The 25,338-nt window shown below is 43.2% G+C and overlaps 1 protein-coding gene across 5 annotated transcripts in view; it reads left to right on the top strand.

Annotated features, from left to right (window-relative positions):
- Positions 1-25,338, top strand: part of LOC126869022 (zeta-sarcoglycan) — a 216,573-nt gene that overhangs the window by 31,056 nt on the left and 160,179 nt on the right. The window contains exons 1-2 of one of the 5 annotated variants that reach the window (XM_050625108.1): positions 16-1,641; positions 2,825-3,009. The exons of 2 other annotated variants lie outside the window; for them this stretch is intronic. In XM_050625108.1, the coding sequence (XP_050481065.1) occupies positions 2,833-3,009 (177 nt within the window). In that variant the 5' untranslated portion in view covers positions 16-1,641; positions 2,825-2,832. Of the gene's footprint in view, positions 1-15; positions 1,642-2,824; positions 3,010-25,338 lie in introns of those variants that run through there. 2 more of the 5 variants (XM_050625109.1, XM_050625112.1) reach the window with 2 other exon arrangements.

Below are 25,338 nucleotides of genomic sequence, written 5' to 3' on the forward strand. Positions count from 1 at the left end.
TGAAGGTAGGAAGGACAATGGTTGGAGAGAAAAGAATAGCCGACAGTCCGGGAGATAAGCGGCGAAGGTGGTGATGGAACAGGACAGAGAGTATTTAGTTGTGTATAGAAGAGAGAAGCGATGGTTGAAGGGAGCAGGAGTAACTGTTAGAGAGGAAAGGAAAGGAAAGGAAAGGAAAGGAAAGAGGGGAAATTGGAAGGGAGAAGGCATCGGTGCATGCGCAAGAATTTCACACGTGAGCCCGCGAATCCGCGAGAGGCTCACCTCGGGCGCTAGACGTCCTGGCGGTTCAGTGTCGTGCGCGATTTCGTATGCGGCGCTTGTCAACTTCCGGCCGTGACGGGCTTCCACGTACAGGGTCGATCGTTTCGATTCTAAAGTTTTGTCAGGTAGAAGATAACAGATAATTGGAAGAACGTATTAAATGGAAGAGATGTGTGGTTCGATTTATCGGTGAATCATGAGCCAGGAACGAAACGAAAGACCCGTCCCTACTTCCTGCCACAAAAGTTATCCTAAAGAGAACTCTTGACTTGGACGGTCGATGATGAATGACTTTTGAGGCCGAGAAATTAACTAGGATTCAGCGTTTCGACGACGGTCTGGCAACGAAACGAATAAAATATCAAACAGCCCGTCTGTCGTGAGTCGGTAAAAATAAAAAGAGAGAGAGAGACAGAAACAGATAGAAAAGAGAAAAGTGAGAGGCGTGCTGCGTACTCTGGCTGGAGAGAACAGGAAGCGAAAGGGAAAAATAAATTCTTTGTGGGAATCGATGGTAACGCGTTAGTATAATTGAAATCGGTAACTGGCTCGCGGAACAGGAACAGTAGAATAAATTTTCTGACAGATTAAACTGAGCCGCGGTAAAGTAATTTCCTCATTAACGGAGGGATTAGAAGAGCAGTGGTACTCGTGATTCTACCGGTGAACTTGAACTTTTCATGCAGGAAAACATTCTAATCGTTCGATTCGTGGTAGCGTAGAAAGTAACAGGTTTCGGTTAGTCTAAAAAGAATACGGTTGATCGACGATCGAAAAAAAGCTGCCCAAATGCAACGAGGAGATTGAAGATCTCTAACGAGATTCTGAAATCGATTACGCGTGCTGAGTTATTTCAGAGATCAATAACATCGTCGATCGTCGTGCGACGGCCGTTATTATCTTTATCATCGCTCATACATCGCGCGTTCAGTAACCGTCCGATTCGGGCAATCGAGCCACAAGTTGGTTGATGGTCTGCAAATAGCTGGACAGCGGCGTGCGGTAACTGCAAGAAAAGCATCCTGTGTATGTGCTACACGATGGAATCCCGCTCGTAATGACTCGTAATTGCGCGAAGGAGGAGCCAACGTCGTGCTGGAACGATTTAAGGAACACCTAGCGCCACCCTCTCTCCCCCTGGCTATAATGATTAGGTGCACGCGACTTCAAGGATTACCCGGTTGAAGTGTGGTGAGCCAAGGATAAGAGATTGCGGTGGACGTATCTGAATACGGAACGTCGACTTTCCAACCAAGATAGGTTATCGCCATCCGAGTATTCAGTCGGTGTCCTACGTAAATTACAGATCGACCGTGACGCTGTTGTAGCGATTCTACTCGTCGACGTTGAGAGGGTTCAACCAGATTTAATTAAGGGGTATGTGTCAGCCATAGTACTTTCTATTCGGCCTAGATTCTCGTCTCGATTTTATTTTTTATCTCTTCGTGTCGAGCTTTTGTTTCCATTTTCGTCATTCTGTTCCCCTCCTACTACTCCTTCTACCCTCCTTCGTTCGTCGCGTTTCTTTTTGCTTCTTCTAGCGTCGCGTGTCTGGCCGGGCCGTGGTCTCGCATCATTCTCCTTAATGCTCGTCGACGACCCGTAAATCCTCGTCGGCTGGTTCTTTCCTCCTTCAGCTGCCGCTCTAGTCCTTGGCGCGTTCTCGTTCTCCAGCTCGCGTTTCTGTGGCCTCAATGAGCTTTCATCCTCGAGTTAACGAGCTCGATTACGTTCGTCAGATTTCTTTACGGCGACGACCGTGTTTTCGAATCGCTGCTTCGTACGTCCTGAATGTTAATCCTTTCACGGTAATTTTTAGCCCCGCCAGTGACTGTGTCCATTTGTTGGAAAACGTCCTTAGGAGAGAATGTTTTCTTTAAGTCGTCTAACCGACGGAAGCGGATATAGAAGAGACGAGAACAGAAAGAGTATATCGCGCTCTTCGTCGAACCATTGTAACGTCGTCGTTAACCATAATTTCACGAGCGCGCGATAACAACTTCGCTAGTAAAACCAATATATTCCGGCACGCTCGTGATGCAATTAATTATATTACAGATACCGCGATTACGAGGAATTATCGAAACGTGTAGCCCTCGAAATTTCATTCAGGCCTCGCGTTCGAATACCATCGTACCATACTGAAATAACGAGGCATGAGCGTCCTCTTCCTTTCTTTTTTTTTATCTACTTTGTCCTTCGAAGAAGTTGCACTAAAAATTATCTAATATCACTCGAGGTTGCGCAAGAGCCGGAAACCGAATGAATAAAAGTATTTCACGAAGACTGACCCACAGTTAAAAAATAGCTACCTATTCGTTTGGAATACTTTTGGAAGCATTCATAGTTTCATGTAATAGACTTCATTAAATCCCAGCTGAATTTCTTTAAATTCCGCTCTTCTTTCACGATCAAATATTTCTCAATGTAATTCACATTCAAAAATATAATTTTTATGTACAATAGACGTGGGTACATGTTTTCTATCTAATTCGAATGGTAGTGGTGGAATTGTATAATTTTCATAGAATCATTTTCATAGGTTTATTTTTGTTTCCAGGGGCGAACATGGACACGTCGCCTACGTTGAGTATCGGTGGCTCGAGGGCTAGAGCAGCGCTTTTGACTACCAGTGGTACCGGGACCGGAAGTACCGATAGACGTGTCGTCTTTTTAGCTAGTCAACCGACCGTTGGGAGTAGTCACGAGACCAAGACTTGGCCGCACCATTGGTCACCGCATACGGTATGTACTGCATTATTTTACGATCGCGCATTCATTACGTCACGACTCTCGAGATCTCGCGATAAGGTCACTTTTTTTTTCTTCTTTCGCGCAAATTTCATCGCAGGTAATCGTTAGATGTATCGTCCGTGTGTATGTATATGGCAAGCGTGTGTGCAGGGTCGTTTTAACGAGAAACATTAGGTAAATTAGCGTCTATGGTTGGGGTCGTTTGAACAACGGTCGTTGGTTCGTTCGATATTCATCAGAAAGAATAACAGGACTGAGGACGGCTGACTATAAATTTGGATTCCGTAAAATGTTTAAACGAGTCATGGAGTGGGTAAAGAAGGGCGACAATTTCGATCGGTTCGCAAACCTTTACGACCTACGGATTTACAGCCAATGGTGGCATGTAGCTCGTCGTTGCGATTGAAATTAGAACGATTGATCTAACGACACGCTTCGCTCGGCATAAGCACTTGAATGCGCCACGCGGAAATATGCGGCGTGTACATGTAACAGGCGACACATCGAGATGGATGGCGGACTCTGTTGTAATTGATGCACGGCCGTGCTGACACTCGAGATCATACACGTCGAGAGACGATGAATCGATCTAGTAGGTTCTCTAAACAATCAATTCGCGCTGCTTACAGTTGAAATTCCATACAACTTGTCCTACCGTTTGACGATGACAGGAAGTGTCTATAATGCATCGAATTAGAATTGAACCATTAAATCGTCCAATAAGTTTGTGCCATTCCTTACCGTGCTATTTTGGTTACGTCCTCGTATTTTTTAAATGTCAATAAGCATTGAAGAGGCTTTGAAAATCTTGAGAAAATACTGGACGATAGAGTACCGCTCGTAAGTGGCACAAATATTGTTTTTAGCAACTACTGTTCTATTTCCTTTGTGAATTGCTGCATACAATACTAGATGTCAAAAGTATTCATTATCGAACGTATAAAATTAATTGTTTTGGTCGCTATTCGCAAAGAATGATAAAAACATCGCAGCACGAAATCACTCGACGATCTAAGAAGTAAGAAGAAATTTCAGAAGAAATAGTTTTCAGATGTATCTAGTCATGTTTCGAGTATTAGTAATTTGTCAGTGTATTATAGCACAAAATTGAACGGGGGATTCGATTATGATGTAATTAATCTGCCCCGTTCTTATCAGACACGTAGTCTAACAACGATACGGGCTGGTTGTCATAGCACTTTCTGTTTGCTCTTGTGAAACGCTAGCTATTCTAAAGATCTCCGTACCTATTTGATAGAGAAAGCATAAGTTAATTATATGTGAGATATACGAGACCGTGCAACGTTGAAACCTAAAATATCTTCTTTTGCACGAAGAAACATGTGCAATTTTTTATCACATAGTGTTTAAAGAATAGTATAATAACGATATTTTATTAGCATAAATTCTTCAAATATTTGTTAAAGTAAAAGAAGCAGAAGTATTAGCAAAATTTTTTAAAGTAAACGTTAAGTAAAGGAAACCTACTCTGATTTTACAAGAGTCACCTCTCAAAATAATGAGAAGAACACGGTGCATTGTAAATCATGTTATAACATCGTGGTAACAAAAATACCAAAGTACACTCTTTCACTTAAGACAATATTTTCTAACATGTTATTATTGCCGCTAACAAAACAAACATTTCGTCTCTGGAACATCTTCTTTCTTTATCGAAAACAACGGGGAAGAACTTTACCACTAACGGTCAGCGATTCACCTTCTAGAATATGTTGTGTACAAAAATTCGAAGCCAATCAAGAAACTTCTAGAAATCTAATACGACTGAATGTTACGATCGTTGATTTAATAGCTACGAATGTTTGGACTCTAGAGACTATCATTTCAATTGTATTTTGCTTCGGGCAAATCAGATTGCTTTAAAGCACTCCCCCGAAATCAAAACTTCTCTTCTACCTGGATCTTTTGTCGAGTTATGTGTTCATCGTAAAAAGTGATAGTCAGAAATTTATATATTCGATCGAACATATATTCAAAAGGAAAACTCCGTTGTTATAAGTTTCCAATGAATGTCATCGTTTAGAATAGAGCCAGATCTTTGCCGTGCGTCGCTTTGCGGGCCCGTTTGCGTGCAACCCTGGTAAAGGTATACTAGGTCATCAGAAGTCTGCTTAACTTATGGAGAAATTTACATAGTTATTCGCCATACAGGACGAAGATCGTTATAGATTGGCTCGGCGAATTCCAAAAGCAAAATTACCTGGTTCAGAATCTCGTTACTATCTCTTGTCCCTTTAATATCCTGCGATTAGTTGGAGCGAACTTTTAGTGGCAGAGATTGGTTTAGCGTTGGTATTATTGATTATATATATGCATATATCTTTTTTTTTTATACCAGGAATCAGTTATAATTCGTATAAAACGTGAAACGAATGTCGGGCATTATTCAATACGCGCGTGGCTTGCTCTTATTTCGCGTAACGCGTCGAAATGGAATAAAATTGAAAACATATTTAGAAGCAGCGCTCGTTCGCAAGCGCACGCGCCAACACACGAAACATTTCACGCGTACGCGTTCGCGATAATGGTGTTCCTTTACCGTCGGTTAGATCCATTCTTCTAGCATGTTGTCAAAGGATAATTCGCTTTTCGCCGCTTGCCAAAATAAATACGTGATATTTTGAAATAATTGGAGCAAACAATACAAGAGAACAGAGACTGTGTGAGGGAATATACGAATAAGAGAAGTTCGACGCGGACGCAGATCAGCCTGTATGGTAAAAGGAGGGTCGCGGTATTATTTACACAGCTATACAAACGCGACCACGATAATCAAAGATAAATGTTGTTGGCCCGATATATTACCATAGTAAAGCATTCTAAAGTGAGATCTGTAGGTTTGTTTCGCTAATCGATCATTATGGGGGTCCGCGTTTCTATCTATTCGCGGATGTGCACTGGCAAAGTTCTTGATAAAAGACACAGTTCCTAGTGACATCGTTCCATGCCACGCACGAAGCAATTGCAGCCTACCAGCAAGAATAATTTCGATCATGGAGTAAGATTCAAAGTTTGGTTTTCGTGAAAATCATCAACGAACGGTCGGTGCTTCTCATTTACTCGCGTGATTTCCCTCCGTCCGTTCTCGTTCTCCGTTTTTCTTCTCTCTTTCTTTCGCGCTCCTTTTTTTATTTTATTTCACATGGGCGAGGAATCTACCACGAACGTCAATGAAAGTTCCGATTCCCACGAGCAAAAATTTCTGAGTTTCCGCCGCGGACACGAAGTTCGCCGCACCGATTTCCCTACAGCTGTAAATCAGGATCGCTCGATGACATTTTTCCACGAACGTTCTACACCTCTCTCTCTCCTATTCGCGAAACCAACCCCTCTTCTCGATCTTCCTTCCGCACTCGTAGAAATTTTTTCTCCCTTTTACAATCCTCTCATATTTCTTTTTTCCTCTCGACCCCTAGGTTCGAGACTTCGCCTCTAGAGTTCCATCGCCGCCATTCGTGGCCGCCTCGTATATCCGCTAACGTCCATTCATATTCCACGGCCCGCTGTGTCTGTCGTATCAACTGTTTTGTCAGTTTTCGGCACGACCGTTCGATGAATGGGACTTCTTCTTAAACTTCCTTTCGCCGCTCTGCTTCTTCGTTAAAATTATCGGTTCCACTCCTCTATCCCCGAACGTGCGCCGGATAGTCGAAATATAACAGAGCAATCGATAATGCAAAAATAATAATTCTGTTTTTCCACGAACCCACCGAGAGATATCGTGCTCCTATTATATTGTAGCTGCTCTCTGTTTTGGTAATTTTTGCGCCTCGCCGCGCCGTTGGCATAACATTAATTCATTCCGTGTTGCTTATATCGTGTTTGTTTTTTCCATACTTCTTCTTGTCCTTTGAAGCGTTCAGTTGATATAGGAATCTCGATTTTTTCGCTGTAGCTACACTTTGGTTACATGGAATATTATTTCAAAATTCTGATTCAATCCGTTACTTGTACATGATCTATTATACGTGTACGTATGCATGTGATCCGGATTTCTTCCTCAAATATTTCAAAAATATTTCTTATATAAAATATCTCTTTCTTTGCTTGAAAGTATTAAAAAACAGTATTTTTACGAGAGTCCGCCTGATCGATCACAAAACGGAGTTACTTAAAATGCAAACTCGTTGAACGAGGAACGAATTAAAGAGCGACGAGGGGACGCGATGAATTCGTACCGGTGGCAGTCTATCAAGGATTTTATTTCCGCATCCGGACAATGGAGAGTATATAGCCAGGTCGGAGAAGTTGGACGCGCTCGACTTACAGAGACAATGTAAGGTGTGCTCAGGTTGATCGAACTGCTGCGATTTCTGGGGCGTTGATATATGGAAGCCTATTTATTTGGATCCTGGTCGAACGAAAGCCTGTCCTGTCTTTCGTACAATGCTGCTTAAGTGGCGGAGGTACACGAAGTTCGAAGCCTGACAAGGAGATTGGGGGACAAGGGTACTGAATTAGTGCCACTCGAATACAACTCTACGAGATTGATGATTGCCAGTCGCGTCGCGTTTCTGTCCCCTTCTTCCTCGATTCGTCGCCCCTGTCCGGAGGAAATCGACATTTCACATGGGCGTCATGGTGTTATTGAACCTTTTAGAGACGCACAATTAACCATTTAATAGCTGTCGACCAATCGTAGCATCGTATCGTGACGGATATTACCGCGAGGCGACTAGTTATCGAGATACGAGCTGTGATATTCTTTTCACGACGGAACTCATCAAGCATACAAATTCATTTGAATATTGCAGCTTGTCAAAGCGAGAGTAAAATATTCAGTAACGGGCTCGTTTGCACATCTACACGACGATGTCTAGATAATCACGTTGGTGAAGAAGGTATTGGTATAGATGCTGGAATATATTCGGTAATAAAATGTGACGATAAACTTACAGCATCGTTATTAATCATAATTTTATTATTATCGGTGTATTTCTCTTTTTCTCGGTGCGATATTGTACAGAGGCGGTCATATACGTTTTATCGATTCTTTCAACGCCTCTAATAATGTCCCCATAAGATATTCACGATGGCGAGACTGAGGCGTTACGTGAGACGTTAGTAATAATTTTAGTGGCATCGCGGAGAGGTACCTTAGCGTTTACGCGAAGACGTCTACGCAGAATTAACGTGTTCTTCGAACCATTAGAATCGGCACGGGACGATATTTCGGTCTAGAAAATAACAGATTTCCTGTTCTCTCTTCGATGGAACGTTGGTACGTGGTAGGATGGAATCCGTTTGACTATGATGGGATCGAGGTATATTTTACCTTGGCGCTCTTAAGACTCGGCTGGTCGTGCAGAAAGATAGATTTTTCTAGTAAAGTCGCGAGTTCTCGAAGGGCCGGGACAGAAGCAGCCTCGAAATGGAATTCTTCGGCGGCTGAGAATACGCGAAGGCACCCTGTGCTCGGACAGCAAGGATCTAACCAGTAGAATGAGTTGGCTTTGACCCCCACCGCCCGACCTCGGCTCGGAGCAAATTGAAAATAGGAATTGGTCCTTTGAAGTTCGAGCAACGACCCGTCCATAATCTTCTTAATAACTTTCCCTCTCTCTCTTTCTCCTTCTCTCTCTCTCTCTCTCTCGAGGATCATTTTGATTCTAGTCGGCTATCTCTTTCTCGGAAATTGCTCGCTATATGGTTTCTTAGCTCACGAACCTTCTAGGCTGCTTGATGGGTGGTACATCCTATAGGAACGTAGTACGATGTTCTAGCCGTAAGTAAAAAATTTTGGTTCGTCGTTTGACAGAAATGAGTTCAGATTTCGAACGGAGGAAATCGAACGAGAATACATTCATGGTATAGATTTTTTAAATCTTTCAATTCGTTCTTTTCATTCATTTCCTCGGATGATGTAACGCGATATAAATATACGACACGAAATACGTTCATCGTGCAATTTAAGAATTGGTTTATATAGTTGGACAAATGATAAATATACGTCTTTAAATGGAATTACTTAGCAATGAGTTATTTCTGAAATGTCAAATGGCGAATCCAATTCGTTTCTGGCTAATAAAAATATGAATAACCTAAATCTAGCGGGAGGTTGAATAATTTGTATTTATTCAGGCCGGAATGAATTTCAATAGTCAATTTTTAAAGTCAATTTCTCATAATTTAGCGATTATAGATGAATAAATCGCCCGTTTAACCCACAGAAAAAAATGTTACCCTCTGTTGGCAATCTGTTTGATTAGGAACCAACCAATTTTTCTGCATTCATTGGACGACTGTTAGCCGCGACAAATGCTTCAAAGTGATTTATTAATGGTTGTAAAGCACGTACCGACCAACCAGGCCGAGCCATATGCGCGCTTTGTACACTCGGAAGAAGTATTTTTTAACGAGCGTAACATTTTCTTTTTAATACTTCGCTAACGACTCGACCAGCGTTACAAGGGGATGAAATTAAAAATGATTTTGCCTAAGGAACGTTCTCTCCGGTCGGTTCGTGGGAAAGGAACGTGTGCAGGATACGAACGAAATTATGCACGAAGGAACGGAATAATCTAGTTTTCGAATATTATCTTCTTCTTTTCCAACGAACCGTTCTATCTCTCACAGTGAACGTGTTAATAAATACATAAAAGTCTCGTAACGCCTGTGTAATTAGACCTTCTAATGGCTTAATTTACGATTGTATCAGGGACATTCGCGATCTTCCATTCTCTGCCAATATTTTATTCGATCAAACGTCAAGGTACGAACACTGTACTACGTCTCTACGGGGTTCTTCACTTTGGGACCATCGGTCGATTTCTCTTCGTCGTGAAAAAAGAACTCGACGTAACCAGCGCACGTCTCCCGATGCAACGACAATAATAAAGTATCTAGCTCAAGCGAAGCCCGGAAAATAGGCGTCGTAAAGTGAATTCATCGCTCAGCTATGCGCACGAACTTGTCGTTAACGCGACAGCCCATTACGACTTACGACTTACCTTTTCTGCTCGCGTGCACGCACGAAACTCGCCAGTTTTAACCACGGTACCGTGGAGTTTGCGATAGACCGAGCTTGAGATCGACTTCGAATTTCTTGTGGCAGGAAACGAAGGATTTCGCGCTGTTTACTCTAGTCGAAAGTTTATATTATATATTTTGTGGGTGAAATTATTATATCTCGAATTGGTTATATGAGGTCGCGTAACGAAGGAGGTAAACAAGATACATCTAGACAAAATAGAATAGAAACATTTAAACATTAACATAGACATGTATACTCAGAGTCGGAATCATTAACGCAGTACAAGCATTGTGACGACGTGGTCTAACCTTCCATATATTATGTTGTCCCAAAAATTTCTTTCCATTTATAGTACGATTCATTCTGTTCTATTGAAAGAAACAAAAATGGACAACAAAACGGATTGTACATAATTGAAGAAAATAATATAAAAGTAAAATGTTGTACATCTATTATTTCCTTATAAAACGAAAGAAACTTTTGAGATAACCTAATACTACGTTAAAGTATGTAATCAAAAATTAAACACTTGAGACTTCAGAAGTATTAAAAGTGGAACAAGACAGAGCCCGTACAATACTTCTTTTATCTATATCGTCCTATTAACCATCTTCTTATCTCTGTACACTACACGTTCCATCGAACATAATGGAAGGAAAAAGTTTGAGATAGATTACGTTAAACGCTTTATATATTTTTGTAGAAATTCAAGTTGGGGAAATATCGGAAATATTTCTGGTGTACATATTCCATTTAGTATGTTTCATTTATTCCTGAATTCGATGTTAATCGTTTGCAGACGAATTGTCTTCCCTTCCGTCGAAATAGCTGGAAAATCTGGCATGCTTTTCCTATCATAAGTCCGTCCATGCACGAAGTTATTTAGGCAACGTTAACGTTTATTCGCGAGATTCTGAAAATTCAGTGGACGTGGAGCTGCACGGAATTTTCAACGGTTCGCGCAAACCCGTCGCCTACGATTCACAGGAAATATCGTACGTATCGTTGTCCGACGGGAACATAAGCAAACGTAGTGCCAGGAAATGACATTGGCCGCAAAACCTACGAAACGGGCGAAGAAAGAACGACAGGAAAATGTCTATCGGTTGGTGGTTAGATAGGAGTGAGCGAGTCGTTAATTTCATTTAGCGCGAACCACGAATTCGATTAACGTCACGCCTGACAATCGAAATGATCGTCGACACCTCGACATTGGCTTTCATCGAACAGGTTCTGCTTTCCATCCTCGCGTTATCCGCGGCCTTCGCGTTCCCGATATTCGTAAAACACGCCCGGAAAATGTAAGTCGACAGTGTTTCGATACATCATGCCTAAGCAATGGTAACGTTTCATTGGCGATTAAAATAACGGTGAAAATCGACGAGGCTAAGTTTGAACAGCGATTGCACGTACCGATCTTGTAACTTTTAGTAGGATTGATACTTTAGGCAATTTTAATACCAGTGTTGCGAGAACTTGTTTCCTTTTCAATGGCACTTTATTTGCAATTAGAAGCATCATATGCGATCGCGAACGTCGAAGAGACTCCTTACCTTTCTCTCTCCCCGAAACAACGCGAAAGAACCATCGCCGTGTTTGAACGAAGGATTTAAACAAGCTGCAACAAGAATGCACAACGACGAACGGCTGTTTGCCGGAGTGCGCCTGTTCCGTCGTATCCGCTTCAGTCACCTCGAGAGCGAGGGTGTCGATCGACGCCGTGCTTGACCCCGGAAGACAGGTCGTTAATTTTTTACACGCCTTGGCAACCGACTGCAATGCAAGCCACCAGGCCCCTTTCACCTGCCGTGAACCGAAGTGATTAAAGATGCACATGCAAAGTCCTGCGTGGCCGTGTGCCTCGGCGCTTCGTGCTCAGCCGTACGAAGAATTCCCTCGCGGAAACCTTATCCGGCGAGTATCGTACCGGGCGTGCTCGATGCTGTCGCATAAATCATTGGGCAATTCGAAACGGGGTTGAAAAGAAATTCAACCCTCTGCTCAACCTGTGATTAATTCTATTCGTTAAGCATGGATGGACCTTGTTCTGTGGACAAACCGAAGCCAATTCCTTCGCGAATCAGCTCAAGTCACGATAGTGGGTGGTTATATACAGGGACGTGAGTAACCAGAGATAACAGCAATGGGAAAGGTATCGCGAAACCATAGGTCGTGTACGATTCTCTCTCGTTCCACTTGGCTCGCGATTCCAATTTAACGCGGCCGCATCCGTTCCTCTCAAACTCGATCGTTTCTTCGTTCGCTCGTTCATTTCTTCATGCTCGTCAAGCGAAACTGAAACTTCGCTCGTTCGATTCGTTGGTCGGTTCGTTCGGTGGTTGGTTGGCTTCAATTCTACCGCGGATCCTGCCAACAGGAAACGTTAGGTTCGATATCGGCCGGAGAATGAGAAAGGAAGGGGTCGACAGCGAGTAGTTAAGTAGCAGCGAAGGGTAGTCAGGTTTAAGCGCCACCTGTGCTTGTCAATTAAGTTTACGCGTCTCTCGACCCAACGTTGTGCAGCCTGTCACCCAACCTCCACCATCACCCTTAGTTATTCTCGTTCTCGACACTCAAGCAGTTTCACCCTGTTCCTGATCCCGCCGCTTTGTTTCCTTGTTCACTTCTGTTGCCCTTTCTTCCGCGCTGTTACTTCTTCCTCGTTCCCCTTAACTCCAAGACATTTTCTCGCTTTTTTTTCGTCGGTTTCCTCTGCAAGCGCTGCGATCTCGACGAGCGTTATGAATTATTCGCTCGTGGAGGTAAAAATGTCTTCAACCACGGAAAAATTCGACTATAAGATACGTTTTCAGCGGCTTTGGTTCGCACGTTCGACGATAACGCGACGTAAATATAAAATGTTACAGTGTACACTAAAAGTCGAGTAGTAGAATTATTTTTCGAATTTCCAAATCGTTAATTAAGAAAATTTATGATCCAGCAATAAATATGAAAACGTCGACACGGATTTTTTCCATTCGAGGTTAACTCTTGTCTCTGGTGTTTTGGGGTAAACATCAAAGTGCAGCGTAGTTTCGTTCACCCGTGTTTGGTCTCTTTGGTCAGCTACCTTCTAGTTCCATTTACGTTACGACCTCTTCGAAATTTTATGCTCTCAAGGGAAAATATTTTCTTGTTTTTTGTTTTTTTTTTTTTTTTTACGAAAATGTGGACACAGCAGCTTTCTGTTCCGTGGTTTTCGCAATTTTGCTTTGTTCCCATTGACTGTGTATGATTGACGGAAACAACTACGCCGAAATACAACATACCTCCCGGACGAGCAACGGATCGCTAGCGTTTACCATCGGGAAAAAATAGCTCTCTGCTACCAATCGTGCATTCAGTGTCGCGTCTTTTTTACATAATCTCCCGTAGAGCTTCGTACATTAACTTCCGTCAAGATTGTCAACGAAGGTGAATTCTGTCTTTTTCGATGGCAGTTACCCGACACGGACCCTTAAAGAGTACTTCGCGTGATTGTAAAACCTGCCATTCCCTTGGCCCAGTCTGAGCCAAATCAGAAGATACGAGTCTTTTACGATGCAAGGAATCTTGTGTATCATCCAGACGCACTCCTTGAGTAAGCACAACGCGGTTATGTGTCGTTCCGCGGCTCGTATGCGCCGTGTAATTTCTCGACGTGTGGCATACACTCGCGTGAAATATGATCGTTTCCTGTTAAAGCTTCTTTCTCGGAATTGATTTTTATACGTATTGCTACAGATTTATGGGGGCGTCGTAAATTACATAATCCTGTATTTTTTAAAAGAAAATAAATAGAACGTATTAAGGCGACATCCCTGGCCATTCATACAGGGTAATGTTCCGATGCTCTATATACACTCGCGTGAAATATAACCGTTGCTTTGTAAAACTTCTTTTGCTAAATTAATTTGCATATCCTTCTCGCAAATTTATCAGAAGGATAATAAATTACAATGGCTACAAAAAGAAAAAGTATTTGCACAACATTGTATTTGTTATAGGATTTACATATTAACGAATTAGATTCAAGCATTTCTTACTTCATACAGCTAGAAGAATTGTATAGGTACTGTGAAAATGAAATGTACAGAACCTGCTAAAAATTGTAAAGTAATGGCAAACAGCAGGAAGTAAGGCAAATATCTTTTTATAGCCACTATACGTGATTCTTTGCTTTTTAACTGGAAATGAGTAAAACTCATTAAGGCGATACCTATGAACGTAAAGTGAACAAATCGAATCCATCGATTAGCGAATACAAAGCTACAGATATTCGTGAAACGAATGCAGTGATCGATGAATTCAGTCAGCGTAAACAGCATTCAAGTAGCGAGGGTCGCGTCACAAAAGGTTGATTGTAAAGCGTGCCATTTTCGCGAGTACGATGTACATAAACGATACGATGAACGATGCATATAACATGGTGCGTACTGTAGCTGGCCCATAATGGCCACGAGGCCGGATCCCGTTTTAGTTTCGGGAGATCGTAGCACACAGGTTGGCTGGTTTGACTAGCTAGCTGGTTGCCTGGCTGGTTGGCTGGCTGGCTGGCTGGCTTGCTTGCACATTCGAAAAATCGGTGTTTGTTATTGCCAAGCGTGCATGTACGTGCGGTCCTATCCAGTCGCGTGTGGTCCGCCTCGATATCCGGAAAAATGTACTCACAGATATTGCGCCGACACGAAAGTAGTGTGCGCCCCTCTCCGTGGCTTCTCCTCCGTGGCTGAGTGCACCGAATTGTTATTGCCGAACAATCGATTTCTGATTCCACCAACCGTCGAAAGGCTTCTCCTAGGATTGTTCTTGCTCTCTCTGTTTCCACTGTTCTGTTTAGCCTTCTTTTTCTCGTACACTCCTTCCTTTTCCTGCTCCTTTCTGGTCACCCGATGTGTTCGCCTTGTTCATTTTTCCTGTATTTTATCATATCTTATCTGCACTTATTCTATACGCTTATAATTTGCATCGTAACGATTTTAGGAATTATAAATTTTGCAATGAATAATCCTCCATTGATACCGAATATGATAATTAATAGGCAAACTGAATGTGGCGTCAAGGTCTAAGCGATAAATAATCCGGAGGCGCGCAAATTCCAGACAAACGGGTCTCTCCCCTATTTTAAATTTCTATCACTGAACCGTATAACCGTCAGAAGGAGATGTTTCGCCGGTAATTGGTGTCAACAGTTCTGAAACGTGGCACGCGGGACGGCAATTTCACGCGCGATGGGATGAAATTCTCCCAGGTGGAGGATTGCGCACGACAGAAACTGTTATGGGAATCGTCGAACTGTAAATAATTAAGTTTAAATAATTCATTAATTAGTGAACTTTAATTACAAACGCCATCAATCCATTAGCGCGTCCGTTCTGACAACGATACTTGGCAAACGGAAGAACGAAGAAATCGGTGAACCGTTCATGCCGGGGAAACAATGGAATCATCGACGACACGTGTCGTGACAGCAGCGCGTTCTGTCGCTAGCTTGCATTGCTCCCGCTAATTGAACTTATCAATATTAATTGACTATCGTTGTTTGGAACGACGCTAGTGTGTGCACCATTAGAGACATTAACGCGGCCGCAGCAGAAATTGCTTTAATTTAGTAGTCTTGCATGTCTCTAACGGGATTGTAATTAACTATGCATCACAAGAGGGAATGGCGACCGCGTCATTCACCATGGGTAACGGCGTGCCACGAAAATCTGATAATTCCAAGCAACGCGCACGGGGGTAAATTGGCAGGTTCCCTAAGACGCGACTTTCCCCGGCGCTTAATCGAGTCACGTGTAAACAACCACTCGACTTATCTGATGACATGGATGATGAGCGTATCGCACGCGAGAAGTCGAAAGGACTCGCTTGAAACATGACGAACTCGTTTTCCTCACTCTTTCCTCTTTTTTCAGCGTGTCTCGGTGTTTTCTATTTTTCCTCCATCCTGTTTCTCGTTTGTGAGTTTAGGATTTCAGCCACTCTTTCCGCTCTGTAGCATTCGTTCACTCCACAGTCCATTCCTTTCGAACAAAGTCGATAAACTGATTTATTTACGTTTGAGCGACGAACTCATGGCCCGACGAATCGATATCATTTGACCATGTACGTATTGCATATGCACATATCTATATGTACATGATCGTTTCCGTAACATGATGCGATGTGCGCGTAAATGCACGCCAAGGTTAGCAATTATATAAGAGCACTAGGGAATTACTCGTAGTATTTGTGGAATCTGCTAATTGCTGCCTCTCAGCTTCAATTTTGTTTCCTCATAAAGCGTACGTTGCTTAAAACGCCGATTCATGGATGTTAGTAGTTCCTATGGCCTGATTATACTGAAAAACTAGTATATAAAAACGGGATAAACGTTGCGAGTCGTTAGAGTTTCAAATAAAGCGATATCTATGCTTGACTGCGTGATGCTGGGATGGACGGTGACTCGTTACAAGTTTATGTTGGACGCAAATCCTCTTTTCCATCCTCTATCGGATATTCTTCTCCGCCCTTTGTATATCATTCTAATCTTTTTCCATGAAAACTATTTGTAATCTTCACTCGCTACATACACGAATGTGCCATGTTCCCGCCAAAAAGCGAACAGAGATTCGCAAATTGGAGACGAGAACAAAAGAACTATCGACACCATCTTGTTCGTATATCCAGGACTTTAGGTACGATCAGCATCAAACTCGATTTCGCTTGGATATAAATCTCGGTGGCCCTGACAAGGTGTATCGTGCCTTTCCAGGAGGTTATAGGGAGTCTTCGTGCCGGTTACACGGTGGTGGCTGTGGCGTCGAAACGACACGAGGCGAGGGTTGAACGCTGGCAAAAGGAGGGAGGGTTGAGTGACGGTATAGAGGGCGAGAGGGAGAGAATAAGGTTGGCAAGCGAGCGCACGAATATAGATGGCAGGTACGTGTTGTCCTGGACGACCAACCCCCGAGCTGCACTCGACTGATTTACTACCCTCGTCTTTGGCTCTGGGGTATCGGATTCGTTGAAGGTCCGGCCGAGGGTGCCAATCGAAAGTTGTATTAAAACGACGATGCCTTACACACGATACCTCGCGGCCATGGAAATTCTTCTTCCGCTGTCACTAGTCGAGTTTTCTCTGTAACGAAACCAAGGGAAAGGGAAAGAGATCTCAAGTTTTTCAGAAGGGGAAGTTTTTCTGGTTACGTCGATGATACGTCGACCGCGATCTTGCTGCCCATCCCCCATTTTATTGTAGGGAAACGGATATGTCAAACGGCCGCAAACCATTCCACCGAGAAACCGAACATCGCAAAGTTTACGAGATGTAGCCTTTCGATACATGTCGATGAAACATTCTCACCGACGTATCTTGATTTACGACGTTTAAGGAAATATTCTTCGGAGCGTGAACTTCTCTTCCGATTTTCGCGTCTGAATTCTTTATCTAATCGTGAGATAATTTAAAAGTAACGAAAAGATTTTTATTGAATTTTCCTAAAATAAGGCGTATATGAAGATAAACATTCGTTGCATTCTCGCCGCCTTCTCGAAAACTTTATCAACTTTCTAAATATCAAAGTCGCAGTTGACCTCCGGTGCCACTTATTTCATCAACTCTGTACTGTCGACTGAAACATCAGGTCCAGGGAATTCGTATCGAGCCACTGCGAGCTACTCGCTGTAAATTGTAAAATCAAAAATAGCTGCAGTCCGGGATTACCGGGCAAAAATAGAGCGTCATGAAGGAGAAGCTAGAAGCGCGTAGAAATAATTCGCGGCTCGTTCCCTTTTCAGCTTGTCCGAGCGGAAAAATATTCGCGTTGAAATAAGCTAGCGTAGTACGAGATAACGTGCCCCGGGGCGGAAAGAATATTTTCATAGAGAAGAATGCGAGTACCGGAATACTTTTCAAAAGATGATTAAATCGTTTGAAATCTCCTTCCCGACGAATAGAACGAAAGACGTTGTTACTAGTGGACGCGTTACTATCCTTGTAAATGTCTTAGAGCAAAGCAAGTGTTGGAACAACTTGAAAAGGAGGCGAGGTATGTCGTTAAAAATTTGCGAGCTCCAGTAGACAAATGGCGGCGATCCTTATCGCGGGTTGTACAGGCCGCTATTAACAACGGCCGCAAAAACCTGCAATCTGAGGTCAAAGACAAATCGTTCCTCGTTGCGCTGCGATCTTCTCTGTAACTTGACGTAGCCGCCATTTGTTCGCTGCTACGGTTTTGCGTTACACGAGACAGAAAGAATTCACACCGGTCTTATCGTCTCTGGTGTCGACGAGATCACGAGATGCTTGGTAGTGGCTCGTTGGAAAAAAGATATCGCGAATAATAGGACAATAACCCATGCGAGGGTCGAGATCGTAATTTTTCTTTTTTCCTTCGTGGAAAAATGAAACAGAAGGGTGGACAGTTCGAGTGTTTCCAGCGTTGTTAAATGTCGTCGGAGGTAAGCAGGCAGGGTTCTCTTCGAAGCGTTCGGAAGCTGTGCGTTCCAATAACGCGTTCTGAATATTATACGCTGCCCCATAAATAAACCTCGAGAAGAGACCGACATCGGTATCCCGTTGCGACGAAATATCGCCTCCGGATGGCTTCTGTCAGGAAAGCCAGATTAGGATTCGGATGCAGTCGCGACCTTACGTCCCGCGAGATGTGTCCTCGACGGAGTAGGCCGCCGAGAAAGGATCCGTGAATAAGGTCAGACGTATTATACAATTTCATCGAGGCAAAGGAAGAAAACATTCGCACCCGTGTTGACCTTTTGGGAGACGTCGTAAATAAATCTGGATTTATCTTTGGACGTCCCCAAAAGCTTGAAGCACCGATCCGAGCGTGATCGATGAGAATAAGACCGGCGAGGATATGCTGGACGCGTCGTAAAACAAAGAAATATGGCAAGGAGGAAAAGAATTCGTTCCTTTTGCGTCTTTTAAACGTGATCCTATCCTTGTGTGCCGAGATGAGAAGTGTACCGTGTGTGTACACTGTTTGGAACAACCAAGAAGATCGTTGTTTTTTATCAAAGCTCTTGCATCGCATTGCATCCTCGCGATCGAATATTAAACGCATCGAGCTGACCTTCTTTGCTTTGCTTCTCCTCGTCCGCTTGCTCTTTGTTCACGGTTTCTCAATAGCGGTAATCCTCTCGCGAAAGCTCCAAAGTTCCAAAGACGTCCCCGGAGATGAAAAGCAATGCTCGTTCTGTAACCACGTCAGGCAAATAAATTTAGAAAGTGTAAGTACACGTTTCTTCGGGTTTCATCGAAACCAAGTGGGTGAACATTTTTGACATCAACATTTACACGTGGCACCATCTGTTTTAATCGGAAATTCGTTCGAAAACGTTTAGCTTTGAAGAGCCCAGACTCGAGAATCTGGATTGTATATAGTTACCGTGAAAGACTGCACGAGGTACTACAAAAGTAGTACGTAATAATTCGAACACGTAAAACCGTGAAAAGCAGTAAAATCGCCTCTTTCATTTTAGTAAGAGTTCAAGTAGCTAGTTGGAGAAAGATACGTCGCTGATGACCCTCTTTTGGCAGTGATTTCACTTTACGAAGGAATGATATTGACGTTATGGCTAATAATCGAATGGCAGAATAAAGGTAACCTCGAAGTCGTCTCGGGCAGACAGTCACCATGAATAATGGCTATCAAAGGGTGGCAAAGATATTCAATTCGATCGAGGTCAACGAAGAGCATAACGACACGGAGGTTAGAGGAATAGGGTCGACAGGAAAACCGGCATGAAGTTACGGAAGCGGGATAAGGAAAAACCACGAGCGCTGAGTTAGCTGGCTCTGGTACGTACCTCTAGGGAGGCAACGAGAGTCGTTGAGTACGGTGTCAAAGCAAGCCAAGAAGGATACTCGTTGGTAACTCTTTGGAAGGGCATGCGTGTCAGAAGTCCAGTCACGTCCTCGGATCCCAGTGTGAGACACGAGCGTAACTCAACCTTTGCTACTTCTTTTTTCTGTTCTCCCTTACTTTCTTCCTTTCTCCTGTTGGACCTTCTCAAAGTAGCTTCGTGTCTGCTGGTATGTTCTTCCTAGTCGTGGCTGCATCCCAGATGCCAGTATCGAAAAAGAAAGCGCGTCCGGCATCGCTGTTGCGACTCGGCACGCTCCCCTTTCCGGATTTCTTCGCTAACTTTACGATACGTTAAGTTTCAGTTTCGCCGACGGATTGGTACAGTCTGGCGCGGTCGGAAAACTTTCCACTGATAGAGAAAGGGACTCAACTCGTCCGAAACAAGATGGAATCACGTACCGCGTTTTAGCTCGTTCCCGAGTCGCGACTCCGTGGTTTTTGTCTGCATCGAATGGCAACTCGGGACCAAAGGCGTTGATTACAGTCGCGAATTAATTATAGCTAATACTACGACATTAAGTAAGAGGTTTCGGAGCGTTTTTAGTTCTCGTTCTATTTTTTTAATGACAGCGGTTCGCGTTAATATCGCGCAATGCTTAATTATCTTGGAGAGCCATTGACGAATCTCCTCAGTAAAATATATAGCTTTCAATTTAATCTTCTTCAGACCACAATAGTAACTCCGCGTTTAAATAATATTTCTACGAAAATAAAAAAAAACGCGGAAACAAAAGATATATATTAGAGAACGCGAAAAAAATATGGAAACACGTGTCATTGTAAAATTTCCGGAAACAAAAACAAATGTGAAATCAGTGCTTGGAATGGATTCATATACGTTGGACAAGTAAAATAACGTTTCAGTCGGAACTGGGCCCAACGTTAATTCAGAAATCCGGGAAATAGACGTCAGGGTATAGAGGCAGCCTGGAAAAGTCGAACGGTTTTTAGGGGAAAACAAGGCCGGACTGCTTGTTCGAGCGGTTATTTAGTGACGTTGGTCGGGCACGTTATTTGAACGGACACCCTCGGTTTGTTTAGCATTTTACAACTGACGGCTTCGCTGCTCGCCGCAAATGTATACGTTAGCGTGGCAAATTTTGCAATCGTTTCTCCCCTCCCCCATTTTCCTCTGCATGGCCTCATTTACGAAACTTGCGATCGTGGTTAACGGGCTATTAATAAAACGTTGGATTAATAATTAGCTACCACTTTATTTTCTTCCGTTGGTCCAGATATCAAACCCGATTTTTATACCATGTTACCTTTTTCTATACTTGTTTATTCTATGAGAGTTCGAAAGACGCAGTCGAGCTAGGCGTTATGCTTCGAGTAACCCATTGCACGGGAAATGATATTTTTCATTCAATTTGCCAACATTGAACGCACGAAAACGTACGAATTCTACTGCAGCAATACCGCGTTCCAACGCAGAAAAATAATAGAAATTGAAGAAACATTATATTTTGTCCTTTTTCACTTCTATCTTCTTTTTATTTCATTTTTCTTTATATGCACGAAACCATATAGATAAATCTCAAATGAATAAATTAATTATTGCACGAGTTGCAGATTTTAATTAACTATATTCTAGGCTCGATTGTTTAATCTTTGTTACAAATCCTACTAACAGCTCCCATGCGGGAATTATAGGAAATTATAGATTAATCATTGCGCTAATGGAACTGTTCCGGTGTGTTTCATCTCGCCCCGACGATATATCTGCCAGATATATAAAGTTCTAGATATTATCAAAATTCTTTACAATAGACTCATGCTGGATTATTAATTACAACGAAAGAACCACAATAGGAAATCCGAGAATTTCTCTTTGTCGTTCGCATAGTGTACGCCTATTACTCCCGCTCCATTACTTTTATTGAAAGTAAATTCAAAAGCCTTCTCAAAGAATTGCAATTTCCATTGTCAATAAGTATAATCGCGTTTCACATTCCGGCATGCACGGAAATCGAATCAACCGATTACAAAGTAAGATAGAAATCACTTGTAATTTGCGCTCTCTTTGGCGCAGAAAGCACCGTTTAGTTTGTTCGGTATCTTTCAATAGCGGTCACAATGGTCTGGAATCGCATTATCCTGCTCAGGATAAAGGCAGCATCCGCCATAACGTCATTAACGGAGTCAACCAGAGAATTTCTATTTTGATAATTCCGCGCGTTTTGTCGTGCATTCCCGGTGCACGCATTGCATACACGTGTCTATACCTTGATTCTGATAACCAACGCATACCATCTGTCGATGGAAAAGAAGTAGACTCGTATACTTTATTCGGAAGTCGATGCAACAGCAGTCGCGTTACGAGTTTCCGAGTTCTGTCGATCGGGAAGGAACGAAGGAAGGGAACAAAAGAGATGGGATTCGTCGATTCCATCAAAGGGCAAAGAGAGTCGCGGCTGATTTTTCCAAACGGGGAACGATTACGTCTGCTGGGAAAATTTGACCGGAAACGCGCAGCGGCCCGGCACGGTTGTCGATGGACAGGCAGCGGTAACGAAAAAACGGGGGAGAGAGAAGGATCGCGAGACGGGTGAACGAATGAAGCGAACTAGAGAGAGGAGCGAAGTAACGGAAAAGAGAGAGAGAGAGGTACCGAGAGTGAGAAGGGATCGGTGGAATGAGACTAAAAACGAAAAAAAAAAAGATATCGCCTCGCGGTGGACGAGGAGATTGGCATTCACGGTTAGTGAAGCTTCGCTGGCCGCGAATGGAGAACGAGGTTTTCGACCATGCACGGAAGGGGATGAGACGGGGAGGAGAAGAGGAGAAAGGGAGAAAGCACCTATTGGGCACGGTCGGTCAATTTAAACGGAAAATACAAAAAGTAAATTAGCCGGATAGAACGAGCGTTCGGTGGTTTGGTCCGGCACACTCCAGCTGGCCGAATGCGAGCTGCGCGTCACGTGTGTTGGATCGTGTGGTGCCTGCGGTTCGCGGATTTTACGGACACCCGGTATATTATTAGAGGCAGGACCACGACGCAGTGTCTGTGGAACACTGCAGGGTACGCACGTGTGCGTGCCAGATCGAATCATCGCGTGTGTTCCACCAACATGGTATTATACACGGTAAAACGTAACCGTTGCCTGCTTTCGATATTACCGTCGCGAATAAAAAACCGTTCAACTTTCTGATTAACCGGTTGGCTTTGACTTTTGTTCCGAAACACGGAATCAGTCGGGTGGCTCGTGTAACTTTCACACGGCGAGCCAACGTATGGCGATATCAAGCTCGATGGAAAACTGGTGAATTTATGAATATACAAAAAGTTGGAGCGGTGTAACGTTGCAATGCACGACCGATGGGAATGAGATTCCGTTTATTTATTTTCCATCGCGATACTATTCTCGTGACCGGCTTCGCGAATATATTCAATGTTTATTCGTGATAGTAATTTTTCACCATGAAAATCATGCGTCTCATTACAACGGAAAGCTGAACAAAGGATATTCTCGACTTTTTTTTCGTTTCTATCTCCTCCGTATTCTCCTCTTGTATCTCTTCCGTTGCTTTTACGCCGCTAATGTGACGCGAGCATCGACATCAAGATTTTCAATGGAATTAGCGACAGCTTTTCAGTCTGGCCGTGCACCCCTTCTGCGTCGATTAATCGGCGCCCGGTTGGCGAACCAGTTAATAATTCATTCGCTTTGGCTACAATCTTTGGCAATGTTTGTCCCCGTTCTCATCGGGCCGTTGGTTTCTGTTAAGCTTCAGCTTCTCGGAACTCCTATTCATGATATTTCTTGAAGCGCGAGGGATTTTATTAAGAGGGTACCAGACATTAAACATACCTCTTGTATCCCCCTTCTTTCTTTGTTCCTCGAGCGTACTTTGTTCCCTGACGGAAATTCTCTTTTTCCACCTTCTATCCTTCCTTCTCTCTTTCACGTTCTTTCTCCTTCTTCCCAGTTAAACTCCGCACATCTTTCCTTCGTCTTAGCCAGCTATACCGCTGATCTCGCCACGTTGCTTCAGTAGTTCCTCTTATAATCCAACCGACGGATACAAATTTTTCGCCATTGGCCCCTCGTCTCACGTATTCACCCCCTTTCCTTCTTCGTACTCGATTCTCTTGGTTATTGCAACGAAACGTTGCAACGTTGGTCGTGGAAATAAATTACTGTTCGCGATTCGCGGATGATCTACACCGGAGCTCTCCTAGCCGGCTTGGAAATTCGTTATTGTTATTATCGTCAATCGGAATGCGCGTCGAGCGTGTATCGATTCAGCGTTTTCAATATTAAATCCTGCAATGGTTTCGATCCGCATGCAATGTGCTTTTGATCTAGAACTCGGATCAAAACCGTATAAACGAGAAAAATTGCTCTACTCGTGTTTCTGCTTGTTTGTCCCTCTCTCTCTCTCTCTCTCTCTCCCTCTCCCTCTCCCTCTCTCTCTCTCCCTCTCCCCCCTCTCTCTCTTTCTCTTTGGTCCAGTGAAATTTAATATTTTCAATGTAAACGTTCCGAAATCCTGGTCAGTTTTTTTGATTCATTTGTTGCGCGATTCGTCTCGCTAGCTAAAATCATGTTTCAGCATTTTATGCGAGGGGATCGAATCGAAATTTGATAGTTTACTGCCGTCTTTCATATCAGTCTCAGTTATCTTGGATGTTAGCTTGGTCTCTGATCCTTTTTCTTCTTTTCCTCCCGTTTTGGGGATGTAAATTACCGATCGATGATCACAGCCAGTCTGGGAATGCCTCAGATCATGGCGCATATTCCACGAAGCGTTGCAAAATACCTGCAGTTCTCGTTTGCCGCGGTCGTATAGCGGCCAAGCGTGATTAACAGTCGCTCTACTGCGTTATTTCGTCTGTGGTTTGCTCGTTACACGGCCACCATATTTATATTAAAATTCGCGGGTAGGGGTTCCAGCGAATTCCAAAGTAAAAGCGAAAGAATATTCGACCTCTCGCCTCAAGTTCAATGCGAGCACGTTATACTCTCGTAGAGATTACTTAGATAGCTGCGAGATGGATAAATTCGCTTTATAATCGGCGAATCGGATCGTAAAATTGAGAAGAGGTTTCCACCGTTCTTCCTTTCGTCAGATATAATGGTTTATAATGGAAGAAAACCTTCTTCTTATCTCCTCGAAGGTGATTTTTCTCGATTTTCATGATTTTCGTTGATATTGATCGACGAAAAAATCGATGAGAAAAACGATATAAAGTTCGCGTCGTTGTTTTATCTCGCTACTTCATCCTTCTGGTTACATTCGTTCTTCACTATTACGTGTAAGGAACAAGGAAGTTATGTTCGAGAGAGGAATGGATGCGTGCAACGGGAAAAGGAAAGGTAAGCACTTGGGCGGAGCAGTTTTTGAAAATTTATTACGTTGCTCCTTAAGCATTGGTAACCGGCAGGCAGACGCTTCTCCTGGAATATCGCTGATTCATCGATATCGTAAATAGAAGTTTAATTAATTCGCCGGTCGGTTAACCCGGCTGACAGG

The sequence above is a fragment of the Bombus huntii genome, chromosome 8 (genome assembly GCF_024542735.1).
Source record: "Bombus huntii isolate Logan2020A chromosome 8, iyBomHunt1.1, whole genome shotgun sequence".
In the NCBI taxonomy this organism is placed as follows: Eukaryota; Metazoa; Arthropoda; class Insecta; order Hymenoptera; family Apidae; genus Bombus; species Bombus huntii.